General features: G+C 42.0%; 2 protein-coding genes across 2 annotated transcripts; both read right to left on the reverse strand.

Annotated features, from left to right (window-relative positions):
• Positions 1–5,799: 5,799 nt before the first annotated feature.
• On the reverse strand, positions 5,800–7,484 carry LOC102721084. The gene has a single exon (XM_040524478.1). The coding sequence runs from the start codon at positions 7,440–7,442 to the stop codon at positions 6,543–6,545; it is 900 nt and encodes a 299-aa protein (XP_040380412.1). The 5' UTR covers positions 7,443–7,484; the 3' UTR covers positions 5,800–6,542.
• A 1,442-nt stretch (positions 7,485–8,926) lies between these two features.
• On the reverse strand, positions 8,927–15,191 carry LOC102715306 (protein REDUCED WALL ACETYLATION 3-like). Its single transcript, XM_006654781.3, has 16 exons — positions 14,805–15,191; positions 13,823–13,914; positions 13,461–13,589; positions 13,311–13,367; positions 13,148–13,220; positions 12,280–12,438; positions 11,398–11,547; positions 11,060–11,315; positions 10,855–10,976; positions 10,540–10,626; positions 10,297–10,385; positions 10,144–10,206; positions 10,003–10,059; positions 9,378–9,474; positions 9,144–9,299; positions 8,927–9,054 (listed from the first exon to the last, which is right to left on the reverse strand). The coding sequence occupies exons 1-15, from the start codon at positions 14,835–14,837 to the stop codon at positions 9,144–9,146; spliced, it is 1,620 nt and encodes a 539-aa protein (XP_006654844.1). The 5' UTR covers positions 14,838–15,191; the 3' UTR covers positions 8,927–9,054.
• Between the last annotated feature and the right edge of the window lie 536 nt (positions 15,192–15,727).

Raw genomic sequence — 15,727 nt, forward strand, 5'->3', positions numbered from 1 at the left:
GCTTTGCTAATTGCTATGATGAGACATGGTTTTTCCATTTGGTGCAGCCGGTGACATCGGGATTAGAGCGAATATTTTCAGATTCGTGTGCTAATTTTGTGTCAGGTTTTAAATAGTATCTGTACTGACAGAAGACAGAAATATTCAGATATTCAATTAGAACCGCAACGAAAATTCAGTAATTAGTATGGTATGCAAAGGTAAGATTTCCCCTTAAACTTGTAGTATAAATTGTTTGACAGGTTCATCAGTTTCTAACTTTGTATAGAACAGGGTTCACAAAACTCCTGAGAGGGTTTATCGGTTTTCACGAAAACAGGTGAAATTCCAACAAATTTTATAAAAATAACAATACAGTTTGCTTTTTTTTTGTTTGACCAGCGAGCGGTTTCTTGACTCGAGCCGTGTCGAAACCTCAAAATTTCATGAAAACCTTTTCGTCGGTTTTGTGAACCATGGATATAGAAGGCCTGCACTTTTTGGCCGATGCTGCCTGCCTCTCCTTTTTTCTCTACCGTGCAAGCTGATCACTGGAAGAAAGAATGCAGGGAAATGGAAAAGTTCGTCGTCACCTGGAGCAAGCCCGGTCTGAATCGCGTCCAAGTTCCACACTTTGCATCTCCTTTTGAGCTCCTCGAGCAGCTGCACAGATCGCCGAAAAAGCTCCTAGATTTGCTTTTTGTCCCCTCGAATTGGTGTTGCGCTCTATGCGCCATCTGCTAGCTTGATGAACGTGCTTGCATTTTCTCAACTCCCAGCCAAATTAGTAGTAGCACTGAACAAACCTAGTACTAGTAGTAGTGTAGTTCCACGGCTGTATCTAGAAAATAACACTAGCAGGCCGGTCTAAATGCAAGTAATATATAGGCCATCTGATTTGCTACTTAACCCACTGGGCAACAGTCATTGTTCTCGCGGACTTTCAGGTGCAGATCTTCGCTCTGAAACTTCTGAAGATTAACATAGCTAATACTCTACTAGCTAGGTTTTTGGTTTTTTTTTTTGTTCTTTTTGTATGTTCATAAAGAAGTAAGATTGGAAGATGTAGAACCAATGGAATTGAAACTGAACCCTCATGATTGTCGTTGTTATAGTGGACTTTGCCAGTAGCTGGTGGCAATCACAGTCAATTAGCTATAGCAATCATGGTTCCGACAACATACAGAGTAATCAGTAGCACCTCATGTAGTGTTATCTTCATCCTGTTACAACACGAAAAGTTGAACTTCAGTAAAGGAAAAGTTTGAAAGATCAACCTACGTGCTGACAAGAAACAGCAACCGCCCCCTCATAATTCTACTATCATCAATTGCTTTTATCTAGAGTCCTTCCACGCCAATTGGTTTGCCAGATGAATAAAAAAAATGTCATGTGAACTCAATTTTGTTCACTAGGCTTCTAACTGTTCTTGTGTCATAAACATGGATGGACAAATCCTGGATTTGGTGCCCTCTAAAACCGGTCTAACGATACTGAAACGACGTATTTCAGTTTTTCTGCTGAAGAGAAAACTGAAACCTCAAACAAGGCAGGTTCTTTACACTTTTGAGGTGGCTTGCCTAAGATATTCCAATGTGGAATTCAGTTTTCTCTTGTGATATAGATATGCCACATTGCCACAGCTAATGCATTCTCTCCCCCTTCTAATTGCTACTGCCACTAAAAATTATATATTTATATGCTAGATATGGAGAAGAATCCTCATGAAGGAGTCTCAGCAGACAAGACATCACTCATGAAGGAGCTAGCACCATTAGAAGATTTGGGAGCAATGCCGTCTCTGGAGATAGGACATTAGAAGAGGACAGGAGGTTCCATGGAAATCGCCGGATGCTGTGGCAGTCTGAACAGCCAGCGTTCTCGACAGTACTGCTACTGCCCGGAAATACGCCAGTAATAACGCGGCGGACGGCCGCTCCGCTCGGCACAGGCGGCGATGGCCCGGTGGTTAAAAGGAGCACGGCTGCCGTGCTGCGCAATTGAAGGACTTGGTTTCGCTGCGACCTGCGGGATCGCCGGAGCTCCGCCGCATGGTGGGGGAACGGAGGAAGAGGACGACACGGCAGGTAAACATGGCCGTGATCGCACGGCTGCAGGTAGCCTTGGTTCCAAATGGACGGCAGGATCCTTCCAAGGTCCTAAAAATTTACAGATAAACCCCTCTTTAGGAACGATTAATTAATTAGAGTATCACTGCTTTCGCTTCAAGAAATGTTTTCATGCAAGTCCCTAAACTTCCCCATCCATTCTAAAATATAATAAATATTTATATGTTGTTTAGCAAATACTAAGCTTTAGTAAAAGTACCTTTTTAGCTACTTTAGTGGTTAAAATTTGAATTTTAAACTGCTTAGATTGCTTTTCAAACCAACTGATTAGTTGTATCGTCATTGGAATCAGAAAAAATCGTAAGAACCGATACATAAATGCTTATATTTTCAGAACATAATTTTGACTCCCACGCATGCTCGTACTATTTTGAAACAAGGGAGTGTTATTAGGCTATTAGTTGTTCATATATATTTTGTAGATAAGACCCTGTTTCGTTCCACTGCTATTGCTAGTAGTCACTAGTCAGACACATTTTCAGATCAGTCCCTTGTGCTGCAGCAACCTGCAGGCAGGAGAAGATGGAGGCGATGATTGCTTCGAGTTTTTTTCGCGTACCATTACATTATTAAGAGGAATAAAAGTTTTTATAGACGTGAACATAAGAATAAGAAAAAAGGGGAGATTTAAGACATTATCCGCACCACACTGCAACTGCACTTTAGCGACGTCATATAATAATATAAGAGTGAAGTGCACCAACGGTCTCTAAATTTGTGTGCATGTGTCATCTAGGTCCCTGAACTCTCAAAATGTATTTTTAGGTTCTCGAACTTGTCCAGAGGTGTCATATAGGTCCAAACGGGCTTCGACCCGCTCCATCCGCTAACGTGACATGCAATAGTGGCACTTACGTGTTGTTACGACCATGTTGGTCCCACATGTCAGTATCTCTCTCCTCCTTATTTTTTTCTCTTCCTTCTCATAGGCGCCACAGTTGCATGCCACGTTAGCGGATGGAGCGGGTCGAAGCCCGTTTGGACCTATATGACACCCCCGGACAAATTCGAGAACCCAAAAATGCATTTTGAGAGTTTAGAGACCTAGATGACATATGCACACAAATTTAGAGACCGCTGGTGCACTTCACTCGTAATATAATATCCGCACCATCAAAATTCGGATCCAATGGTATATATCATTGATACAAACACCTAAGTTTTAAGAGTAAATTCCACAAAATTTTGATCAAACTATTATGAAACTATAAACTTAAGGGTTTGTGTCCAAAAACTATAGCTTTAATAGTAACTAGTATGGTGGCCTGCGCATATTGCGCTGCTAGCATGATTATAACTTTTCACACAATAGGATATATAATTTTTATGTTTCAGCGTAAAAAAGATATTGATATTGTATCATTTATCCCCATAGTCATCAAAACTTCTCGGTTAACATGTGAATTCTATGAATTTCTAGCTATGTTCGTCCTGTTAAGTTCATATAGGTAAAATATTGACTTTTCGATCAATATTACTTATTTTTGTTGGTTTTAAAATATTTCTAAATTGTATTCATACATATGAATTTTTTCTCAATAATAATTACATCAATATGAACTTAAGACACGGACTTACAATCTTAATATTACTAATTTTTAATCCGAATTTTAGATGTTTCTAAATTATTTCTACACTAACTCTTCTTCAAAGTTAATTATGTTTTTAATCTAAATCTAATTATTGCCTAAACTTACTCCTACATAAACTTCTCTATGTACAATATTATTTTTTTTGTAAATCAAAATTTTAGATACTTTTAAATTGTATTTCTAAGCAAAATCTTTCTCTTCATATTAATTTTTTAACCAAAATATTATATGTTTTAAAAGATATTTTTAGATGGACTCTTTAAATAATACTAATATTTTAATTTTTAATCCAAAATTCAGATTAATCTAAAATGTATTTATATATTCACTATTTTTTACTTTTGTTTATTTATGATTATGAATCTCTATTTCTATCAAATGCATGTGCTTTATTGCATTGCTGAGTTCAAAACGGACGCGGCTAAAAAAAGGAAAGCGCTGGAAAAAGGAAATCAAACGGAAACGGCAGCACCTAAAAATATTGATTTGGTTTTTTAGTGCGCGGGACAGATGATCTACGGAGGAAGTTATACTATACGGACGATAGGCACAGTGTCCGATTCAAAAAAAAGTCCTTATCTGATAAAAAATCATTATCTTTTCTTTCCTTTTCTTATTTTTCTTCGATTAACGTGAGATTTTCTAGCCCGTAAACATGGTGGCTCCTTTTTCTGTTACTTTATATATATAATAGATTTATCACAAAAATATAACTTTTATAACTTACAAAAGACATGCTGAGAGATTGGAAAATGAGAGAAAGATAAGACAGTGAAAACCACAAGTACACTTTGGGCTGAATCCGCACTGTTCATATCCAATTTCAGTGATCAGAATTGAGAAAGGCTGACTCCCTAAGGCCCAAAGGTCTATAATCTGTGTGAGTAAGATGACAGATGAGCAGGAAGAAGAGATTGCAGAATTTGAATGTGAATTTGAACTTAAATCCGAGTTCACAATCTATCTGGGTATTGCAATCTTGCAAATGTAAGCTGCCAGTTCCATAGACCACCTGTTATCAAAAGAACTTGACCGATATTCTGAGTTCTGAAGAAGAGCAACGAGCTCGAATGGTACCAGGTCTACTTGGCAAATGGCAACTTCTAAATTCAATAATTTCCAGCGATACTTCTGTCACTTTGCAATAATGCGAGTATCTTAATTCTCTGTAGTTTCTCTTTAAGAGAATTATTATCTGTAGCCTCCAACTTAATAATTCATTTTGTTATGTTTTGAAGACTTCATTTAGCTAATCGCATCATCCTCACACAATAATGCCGATACCTTATTCCATTGTAGCTTCCTTTACTGAATCATGGACAAAAATCACATCAAAAACATATATATTAAGGACACAAAAGCCATGTCCACAAGCAAAGATGAAAGATCCGGCGACCGAATCAAAAACCAAACACCAGAATATGAGCAAACCAAGCAATCGTCGACAGCAAACAAGTGGTTTTGTTCCAAGACAAGACTGCAGAAATATGTGATGAAACTGCAGACAGTTAAGCATTGGTTTTTGTGATCCAAGATGTACAAGGGCCCAGCAATCTTCCTGCTCCAGCCAAAGCATTTAACTGCCTGACTGATTGATGAACAAAATGGGACCCATACATGTGGAGATCCATTGATTTTAGTCAAGATTTGCCTCTGGAAGACAATGGCAGCCATGAGTTTGTGTGGCAACTAGAGAAAAGACAAGAGCATCCATGATTAACCCCAGGTGATTTTCCAAAGATTTCACGTCGGCGACGTCGCTAGCTTCAGAAATCTCCATCACTGATTTTTTGTCTGGAATATACGCTTATGACTTAACAAACACTTTTGTTATTTAAGGTGATAAATTTGCTCAGTATGATGAATTTAATATATCTTCTTTTGTTATTTAAGATGATGAATTTTCACTGAATTCTCTTCTTTCTTGAAGACTCCTCATCTAGAGTACCAATTTTCTTTTCCCAGTAGACTCTTTTTCCTTCTGAATTTGCGGTGCCATTACATATTCAGAGGAGTACTACTGACATGCAATCTGCGAGCTGCACGGGGTAGAATAGAAGTACAGAACCATTCAAAACTGGTCCTAAATTAAACACAAGCTGCAGAAAAGAGCAGCCCCATGTTACTGGTTTGTTAGAGTGCAAATTACAAACAAAACTCACATGTTGCTGAATACGCAAACATTCTCCGAAAAGCAACTGCACGTTTCACCGATTTAGGCAAGCCTGTCACCCTTAACAAAATCCTCTGCTCCTGCTGCTGGAATGGAGCTGGACAAGCAGATGCAAATCGTCCATCTGTCCAGATGTGGGCAACCACATGGACAAGACAGCCATAACACTGCAGCCTCGAACCTTGATTTGATTATTTTTCATGTCCAAGATAATATCTTCACCTGTTCTTGCTGGTTCATCCATGAAACACTAGCTCAAAGCAGCAGCAACTGCGAATGCGAACGGACGAAAGCGATGTGGAATGATTGAGCCCTCGCTTTGTTTTTGTGTTGGTCTCAGATTATTTTTGCCTCTCGAAGCTTCTCGTATCATCACCGATCACCACAAAATCTGCTGGTAGCATCACACACTATAAATTTATTAATCATTTACAAGGACGGACAGGGTTAATTTAATTCGATTAACCCGTGATAATTACATATACAAAATAGCGTGACAGCGACCGGTAATCCGGCTTCAACCACGATTAGAGGCGAGGTAATGACCCACCCTGTACTTAATTATCGTCGCTAATGGCGGATTAATTACACGGGACGTGACGCGCGTGGATGCGTGGTGGTTTACCCAAAATGCCCCTTGCCTTCGCTTGCGTTGCGGTTGCGGCGGCCTCACATTGCCACCCTGGAATCATCGTCGCCGGCTGACGTGGAGCCAGCCAGCGCGGCCGGTGGTTGCTGCTGAGTCAGCGCCGCCGCCGCCGCCGCGCGGTACGCGGCGCAGGCCGGGCGGGCGGGCACGCCGAGGGCTGCGTCCACGGCGGCGTCGCTCCACCGGTCCCTCATTGCCCGGTTCAGCCGCGCCACGAACCCGCCGCGGCGGCGCTCCAGGTGGGTAAGGAACCGCGCCGACATGCACTGCGGCGCGTCGTTGTCGTCCGCCGCCGGCGAGGCCTCGATGGCGTTGGCGTTGGCGCCGGAGGCGAGGTAGTCCACCATGGCCTCCGTGACGCGAGCCGGAGCGGCGCCGCGGCCGTCCCACAACCACATGCGCGCCACGGCGCGGCGCACCGCGGCCGCCACGGCGTCGGCGGCCTTGTCGCTGGTGCTGTACATGAGCCCGGGGCTCAGTGAAATGACGTACTCCCCGGGAGCCACACCGTCGACGGAGGCGGCGGCCACCGCCCCGTCGTCGCCGGTGAGGTTGTGGCCTGCCATCTTGACGGTGACACGGGTGACCCGCTTGCGCGGGAACGACGCGTCCGGGAAGAGCGCCTCCTCCACGCCGCGGCTGGCGTAGTGGAGGACGCGCTCGGCCCTGCCATTGGACACGAAGAAGAGGTCGAACCGCCGGCCAGCGACGGTGTCGCGCGGCGCGGCGTTGACGACGTCGATGTGGAAGCCCCTCGAGGCCTCGTGCTGCGCGAACAGCGAGACAGAAGCAACAGCGAGAACGGCCACGACGCGGGCGACGATGCTGGCGTTGGAAGGGGAAGAAGAGGGAGACTCCGCGGCGGCGGCGGAGGAGGAGGAGGAGGCGGTGGCGAGGGGGAGGAGGAGAGGAGCCTCCATTGGTGGGACGTGGAGCCTAGCTTGCAAGTATGGGAGAGCTTGTGATTGGTGGCAATAATGCGCGCGGCGAGCGTTATTTAATGGAGAAGTTTAACGTGAGAAGTGATTAGTTTTTGCGTTAGGTACGTGTTTGATGCTTCGTTAATTCGTCAGCTTTGCAGATATTTCATTCCTTCGTTGGATGGATGCCAAAATCATAAGGTCATTTTATCTGCTGTTTTCTGGTGATCTCTAGTTTATACCACTTCCATGATTTATTGATTTGGACCCACACGCCACTACTACCACCACAGAACTCACCGGCCATTTCATCACACAGATTCATCAAAACCCGCTAATTAATCTGACAGTGACTTCTTGCATGCTATTTTCCTCGTGAATACATTGACCCAAATATGTTTGTACCAGGAGGAGTATTTTAACCAGGTCGATGGCTGCAAAAATGTTGTTTACGCATGCAGAAACAAGGAGTAATTGTTTGGCACGCGCTCCTACCTCGCAGTTGGGCAACCACCGGTGGGCAGTGTGGGCGCCAACGCCAAGGCAGCCATCCCGTTCCGATGGACCAACCTACTGTCCCGGCCGTCGTGCGGCGCGGCGGCGGGCGCCGCCGGTGGTCTCTCTTGGTCCCTCAAAACTAGCGGCTGAGGCCGCATTATGGCATTCTGCCCTTTGGTCCATTACCCCACCAGCGTTGGGCACATGCATCCAGCTAGTCTCCACGTACGGCTTCGCATCGATTAACGGTTATTGCCCTGTTGTCATCTATAGTAAATCTTTACTATAATAGCAGCCAATTTATATGATAGCTGTCTATATAACATATATTATTTTGTCTCACCTATCATATACATATTAAGTTAAATATGTAATTCACTGCTTTTCTATATCCTCTCACCTCATTAAAATATGTTTATAGCTGGCTCATAGTCCGTTATTGTACATACTCTAACGAGTACAACTGAAAGAAAGTTCCAAAGTTTCCGAGAGTTGCAGAGCTGGATCTGTACTCCCACTTCACAGCATGATCATTAGCTGGTCCAAAAGCACACAGGTCGTCAATCAATTAGAGCCTCAAGTAGCTGAAGCTTCTCCCACCAGAAAGTTCAGTGTACGATGGTAGTGGGGGTGGATAAACCAAATATGATACCGTGCTTTCCATGCATATGAGGACAAACAAAAAGGATTGGAGCTTGCCCTTTATATTTTGTTTTACAAGAGGGAAACCCCTTCCTTGTATGATTCTGTATAGTACATACACAAACTGTGACAAACATGTTACAGTGCTTTTTTGGGGGGAGATTTCTTCTTACACTTTTGTATCAACTTCGGAAAGCCGTTACAACCTCCAAAGAATGGACGAGTTTGCTAACTGTGTACAGTGTTCCATGAATGGAGTAAAGGGAAAAACAAAATTTGTTGGACTGCTAATACCTAGATCCTCCCAAAATGAAGATTAGCAGGGCCTTCATGGGAACTGCATCTTTACCTAATGCAAAATGGAATTGAGACCTGAGCTGAACATCTTACAACCAGATATACCAAGAACACAATTTGCAGGAGCGACCTTTCTATTAAGGTCATTTACATTTACTTGGTAACTCTCGACTACCTGTAATTACGAGGAAACAATTACTGAAGAAACTAAGAGACTGGCTATGTGAAAGCCAGGAGTATATATAGTAGGTTCCAGCTGTTTACCTATACAGAAATTTTCAGAAGAATAAGTGAGCAGAAATACAGGCATACAGAGATGGCGATCCCTGCAATAAAATTTTGATATAGCCGATTGTCGTCTCTACTGGGAATAAAAGCTCCCTTCAGTACGCCTACGATCTCAAACACCCGGTGTGAAAGCTGCATTATGCATCACGGAATTAATATCTTCAACGATTATATTTTGGGTGAAAATGCATCTGGGTTTGGTAAACTTACAAGAAGATAGATCGCTGTAGTAAGCATGAAGTTAAGCAATGGATAATCTGGTATAAAAGACAGAAGCCATTTTGGTTGCCCATTTGGCATGCTAGACCTGTAAAAATGGAATCAGCATCGAGGAAGGCTCCAATATCTTCAAGTTCAAAATATTGTTCACAGTAGATGAAAATTTTGGACACTGGCAACAAATCCTACACATACTTCATATTAAAAAGAAATGCATCTGCTGTAAAGAAAGTTTTGATAACTACTATATTCCATAAATTCCATTTCCTGTGCTTTTTTCGATTCTGAATTCTCTTCGAAAGTAGAAACATATGGTTTTAATGTTTGGCGGCAATGTCATAGTCCCTGTGCATAGCTGTGGAATACATCTTTCACAAAACAAGAAAACATTCTAACTTAGCCAAAAGTATCACGTGTTAAACCAATTAGGTAAGAAGCAAGGTTACGCTCTCCCAGCTTCAACACAGCTCGTGTCAAATGACTCAAATTACTTTTGTTTTCCATTCATGGTTCTGCCCATACATTTAACATGTGATACATGACTGGTTACTGGACTAGAGATGCATTAAGCAATTAAAAGAAAAATAATACAAGCTGAAACAATTCAGTCCCATACCTGAGCCAAATATGAATCTGGGAAATGTACGTCTCTAGTGTGATCTTGCCAAGCCAACTATTGAAAAAATAGAGTAAATTTTTAGTGGCAGAGAAAGCAAAGGAAGTAAATGCTTGAACCATCAATGTATGGGGTGCTTACGTGAGAAGAGCCAGAGAGGAACACCTCAACTGCTGGGTGAAGTTGCGGAGGCAGATATAAACTCTGTAAAACAATAGTGCTGTGTCAGCTGCATAAAAGAAAAAAAAAACTACCAATTGCCATATTAACAACGATACTGTATTTTATACATACGTGATAGGAATCCATGACGTGTAGGGATGGTACTTGTTGTATGTGATTTTGTCTAGCTTGTAGATATATTCATACCATAGATAGCCAACCTACAAGAAGGAACAGAAGTCCTAGTTAGTGCAGAATTTGGAGTTTAAAACCATTGTGGCTTAAAAGCAATCTAGTTGGTAGAACAAAGGAAGTACATCATCTCGACATATATATAGAAAGTCAGCGAATAGATACAAGATGGATGCGACTTACCATCAAAGAAAGAGTCACAATGGTTCCCTTGATAAACAGTCTAACCTTAGTCTCTGATTCTTCCAGCTTTTCCATCCATCGTTCAACCTATTTCAGACAGGGGAATCCACGCTACATTAGCATATATAAACAAGGAATAAATTCTTAAAATAAGAGATATCTTATGAGTGAGTATTTCAATGTATCACCAGTATTTTTTTGTATATATAAGAAAGACTCCACAGGAAGAGATATATCAGAGGAACCCCAAAAACATGATGCCCATTCACACAGTTTCAAAGGGAGGGAATGCAGATCCAAAACTGAATTACTTACATTAGGGTGGAAGTAAGCATAAATCATTCCAATAATCCATATGTATCGATCAAGGCCAGATCGGAAATGCCACTCATGCAAGAGGGGTAAGTTTGCCTTTGAAGGCTCTGGATCTTTATATCCTGTAATTGAAAGAAAAATGATGTAAAATTCTATCCATGGCTAACAAGAATAATGATCTAAAAAAAATGCAAGAATAACTCACCTAGAAGGAATGTAAAGGGGGCCCATAAAAGTTCAAATACCCCAGGAATTTCCCATATCAAAATGACAGTCAAGCAGCAGCAAGCAAGCTTAATAGCCATGACAGATGGTTTCTCATTGTGCTTGTTAAACAGACCAAGCGATCCGTATACCATCAAAGTAAATAACGTGTGCATCGGACAGATATAATACAGCATGTAATCATTGTCAAGGACAATGCAACAGAAAGCCACAAAGAAATTTAATCTCCACATCATCTGCATTTCAAATATGATCTTTAGTATTTCAACAATGGTGACAAAAAGACGAGTAAGAAACAGGATGAGGTGAGATGGACACCTGTGCAAATCTTGCAATGCTAAAATCTTTCTTAATATAATAATATGAGAAATTCCCGAATCCAGTCATCCAGACATAGGCAGCGATGAACACACGAATTGCATTGTATATTTCTGTGGCAGCGAAATAGTGGTACATCAGAAACAAGACCTGGAAAGGCAGATTTAATAATTAGAACAGACTTATGGCCAAAATACAGGCACTAATAGGGTTGCATAAGACAACAGTAAGAATGAAATGCCACCACAGTAGTCGGATATTTCTGAGGCAAGAAATTGCTGTAACATACAGTGCTTCACGAAATAAAAGCATTCTATTGACATAAATGTAAAACTGAGAGGGAATTTTGGATATACTAGTAGTATGCCCATATCTTACAACAGACCCATACCATACAACTGATGATGTGCAGGCCCATAGAGAAAAGAAACATTTTTTTAACAAACCACTTGATTTTTTTTTCTGGTTTTTATGGAAGCGATAGTTTTTGTGTGACGTGAGGTGGAGAAGAGGACGAACAACTTCACTTTTAAGTAGTATAGACAATAGCCAGAATATTTTTTCCTAACTCAATGCCTACTAAAACAAGAAAAGGACTGCAACCCATTATTTTGGTCCTTTGTCTACTTTCTCGATATTAGAAAGGTATAAAGGAATGCAAGTAAAAGCACAAAAAACTATTTTTATGGCATGTGATGGCAGAATCACTGAACTAACATCAATACATTGCTTAGGTGTACAAAACTGAAAGGATAAATGGCCAATGGTTGCATTGGTATTTTCTTTACAACCACAACCTCCAAGAAACTCTAGCGATAGGATAACAAATAACTAAAATCACATTTACCAAAAGAACAGAAGCTGTGAAGTAAAGTCACTGACCTGCATCCACCCTTTCCATTCCTCAGTTTGGTGGCGATTAAGATAGAGTATCGACTTTCCAGTAAAAGCTGATTTTTCATTATGCTTCTTAAGTGAAGTAAGTGCCGATGCTATGATAAAAAGAATGTACAGAAACAGAAACAAGTCGCGGTTGTAGCTCTGCCAAAACGAACACAAAGATTAGCATGTAAGTAAAAGAACACCGAGACATGAACAGCATATAGTGATTATTTGGCTGGGGTCTATCCCAGAATTGTAACTTATTACATAAATCTAAAAGTTTGAAAGCCAGACACAACTTATAAACTATTGCCCTTCTACCAGCCACATGCCCACAGTGGCGGAGCTAGCCCAAAAATTGAGTGGGGGCACCTTATTAGAATTGTTAGTGTGCTAAAAAAAATTTTTACTTAATTACATGATAATAATACACTAAGTATTAAATTTGAGTGGGGTCCTAGGACCCCACTCAATATACTCTAGATCCGCCCATGCATGCCCACATCCATTGGCTACAAATTCTGAATTGAGGGTGAAAAGCTTAAGCCAGTCAGAAAACTAGATAGGCTACAGATATGTCACCTATTTGGCCCTTGGCTCACTGCTTCTAGCTTATTTTAGCGATAAGCCCAAACTGAAAAGTATGATATAAAAAGGTCCCTATAGCTTGCAGATATTAATTGCTGGAGAAACAACGATGAAACAAGAAACAGCAGGTCATGAAACCAGTAAGAAATATCCCCAGGGATGGGAAACATGCTACCATTACAAATTTACAATTTAGCCAAAAGCTACATGTTGCGGTTTCCATTATCACATAATCCATCATTGAGACTGTCAAGGTAAGAAACAGGAGAAACATGGTTACCTTTTTGCTTTCTGGAAATATATTTGTCCGGTCACAAATGTAAAAATAGACCAGAACAACACCAAATTCGGCCCTGAAAGAAGTTAAAGGGCGCATGAGAAACAAAGGTCATCTCTTAGCCTGGAAGTCTGGAGTGGATAGAGGTTGTTCTGAACAGACTTACATGGCTCTCAGTATACCACGGTTTTCAAGCAGAAAAGACTCATCCATTGTTATAAACCTGCAACTCACAACCACATTGAGATATCATTTATCTGAAATGGCATGTCCTACATTCCTAAAAACTGTACCGCATTACGCATTCAGACAGTACCGTATTAAATTTGCTTTGGTAGACATGTTCCGGAGCTTTGTAGATGGTGATTTTGACTGCCCCCCTTCAAGTAATACAGCCTTATCATCTTCCTTAATAGTCTCGCTCTCCAAATTGGCATCTGAGTGACTGCAGATGAAAAGAATGCCCAAATAGGGGGGCAATTAGGCCATGGATTTTTCAACATTTCTATGAAGGAAGATCTGCCATGCCAGTTGCATAGCGAAAACTCTGGTAAAAATATTGAATTATTAGGAGCAGTGGTGGGAAGTTGGCATCGAATATCCATATATACACTATACGGTGTCAACAACTAACTCCCTAAGCTAAGTAAAACTAAAGTATCTGAAAAGAAATCTTACACTTTTCCATACGATAAAGATTTCCTGTATTCTAGGATTTCGGAATAAACCCATCCAATGAGGACAGGGAAAAGACCCAGCAAAAACGACACCTGCAAAAAGGGAAAACATTGAGTTTAAGTTAGTCCATGGTAGAGCCAGGCAATGAGCTTAACTAGCAGCGATGTTTGTCCAAAGCATCCAATCAAAAACAAACAATTCAACATTTAGTTACTTGAGTAGGCGTTGTAGCCACACTCAGATCCAACTCCCCAGTTTTTGATCTATATTGTATTCAGGGAAGGACAGAAGGGAAGAAACATTGCTATATCCCGTCACAGCTGATTCGATATGGTGTTCTTTTGGTCTAATGGTATTGATCGGCTAGTTCATTTGTTTTAGTTAAGTACTGTCGCCAAGACTAAAATTCAGATTATAAATTTTAAGCCACATTGTCATATATGATGAAGCAGAAATGGACTTGATCACTCATACAGAATTACACACACAAGTGTAGTACTACTACTCTAGAGAACAATCCCCTTCACAACATTCACAAGTCATAACCTCTACTGGGCATCAAAACTCCGAATCAATTTTGCGAGCCATGCGACAGTGAAACTAAATAGTACTACCAGTAGCTTGGAAACTAAGACACCTCGACTAAGGGGACAGAACGGAAGACCACCGAAGTGGTTAGGTGAGCGGACATGTGGCGAGTGCAACTTAGTAAGCACGCAATTCAATTCTCTCGCGAACCCAGGAGGAAGAAACCTTTAAAAAAATGCCATGAAAACCTCGACCAAGTTGTTCGTGCTACCACCGGACACCGACAAGCCGCACCCCGTTTTGCCGGATTCATGCTCACGACCAGCGCGGCCGTCGGAACAAGGAACGCTGCGCGTACTCTCGCCGAATTGGGCCGGACGAAAGCGAAATCGAAACGGGAGAGGAAACCAGCAAGGCAACGGCGAGCAATAAGCAGCAAAGGTCGCGCCCCTACCTGGCCGGGCGTGACGGGGCCGAAGACCTCCATTCCGCGGAGGGGTCGAGATCCAGATGCAACGAAGCTTGGAGCAGACGAGATCCGCGGGGTCAGCGGCAGTCAGGAGCAGGTCATGGCGGGCGCGCGGAATGGGGGGAGCGGGCGCGGGGAGGGTGATGGGGATAGGGCTTATATACTGCAACCCCCACCCCCTCACCTCACGCACCGCAATGGCGGAATTGGAGAGGGAGGAGGGGGTTGGCGCCGCGGCGGGGGGAAGAGGAGATCTGAAGCAACCGCGGCGGGTGGTGTGGGATGGGATCGGTGGCTGGTCGCGGTCGCCGAGGGAGGCCGGAGCGGGATCGGAGACGCGGGCGCAGCAGCAGCAGCAGCGGTTGGTTTGGTTTGGTTTGGTTTGGTCTGGTCGACGGGGGCGTGGTGGTGGTTGTTGCGGCGTTTGGTGGGGCTCCTTTCCTTTTTTTTCCTTCTCGTTTCCCTTTTTTTACCTTTTCTCTGGTTTTCGCGTGTGTCGTGCTTGGTCTTTCTTCCTGCTCCTCCGGTACGAATGCACACTGGTCGCTGCTACTCGGTCCTACTGATTTTTAGATACTTTAGTTTATTTAAAAGTAAGTTTTTTAAAGTAATTATTGTATTTGAGTTTATTAAGTAAGTAATAAATGCATTGATAATAGATAAAGTAGAAAATAATTGTATTATGATTTGATAAGGTGAAGGGTATTTTTAGTCTTTTATCTTTCTTCTTATTTTGGTTGGCGTGTGATAAGTAAAAAAATAAAGTTATTTTGTACGAAAAGAGTCTGGTTCAGGCGAACGATTTTGAATCTTTGGTTTTCTTTTTCCCACTCGAGTGTGGGGGTTGACTCTGGTCGATTATTCGGGATTTCTTGCAGTGTTTGATGGGTTACTCGATTAGTTCTAAT

This window comes from Oryza brachyantha, chromosome 5 (genome assembly GCF_000231095.2).
Source record: "Oryza brachyantha chromosome 5, ObraRS2, whole genome shotgun sequence".
Taxonomy (NCBI): domain Eukaryota; kingdom Viridiplantae; phylum Streptophyta; class Magnoliopsida; order Poales; family Poaceae; genus Oryza; species Oryza brachyantha.

Excerpts from the sequence above, each read along its gene's own strand:
- LOC102721084 (XM_040524478.1), bottom strand. The coding sequence starts at position 7,442 with ATGGAGGCTCCTCTCCTCCTCCCCCTCGCCACCGCCTCCTCCTCCTCC.
- LOC102715306 (XM_006654781.3), bottom strand. The coding sequence starts at position 14,837 with ATGGAGGTCTTCGGCCCCGTCACGCCCGGCCAG. Across the intron at positions 9,475-10,002 it reads CAGATTCATATTTGGCTCAG|GTCTAGCATGCCAAATGGGC; the intron begins GTATGGGACTGA and ends CCATTTTTACAG. Across the intron at positions 9,300-9,377 it reads CTACAGCGATCTATCTTCTT|CTTTCACACCGGGTGTTTGA; the intron begins GTAAGTTTACCA and ends TGCATAATGCAG.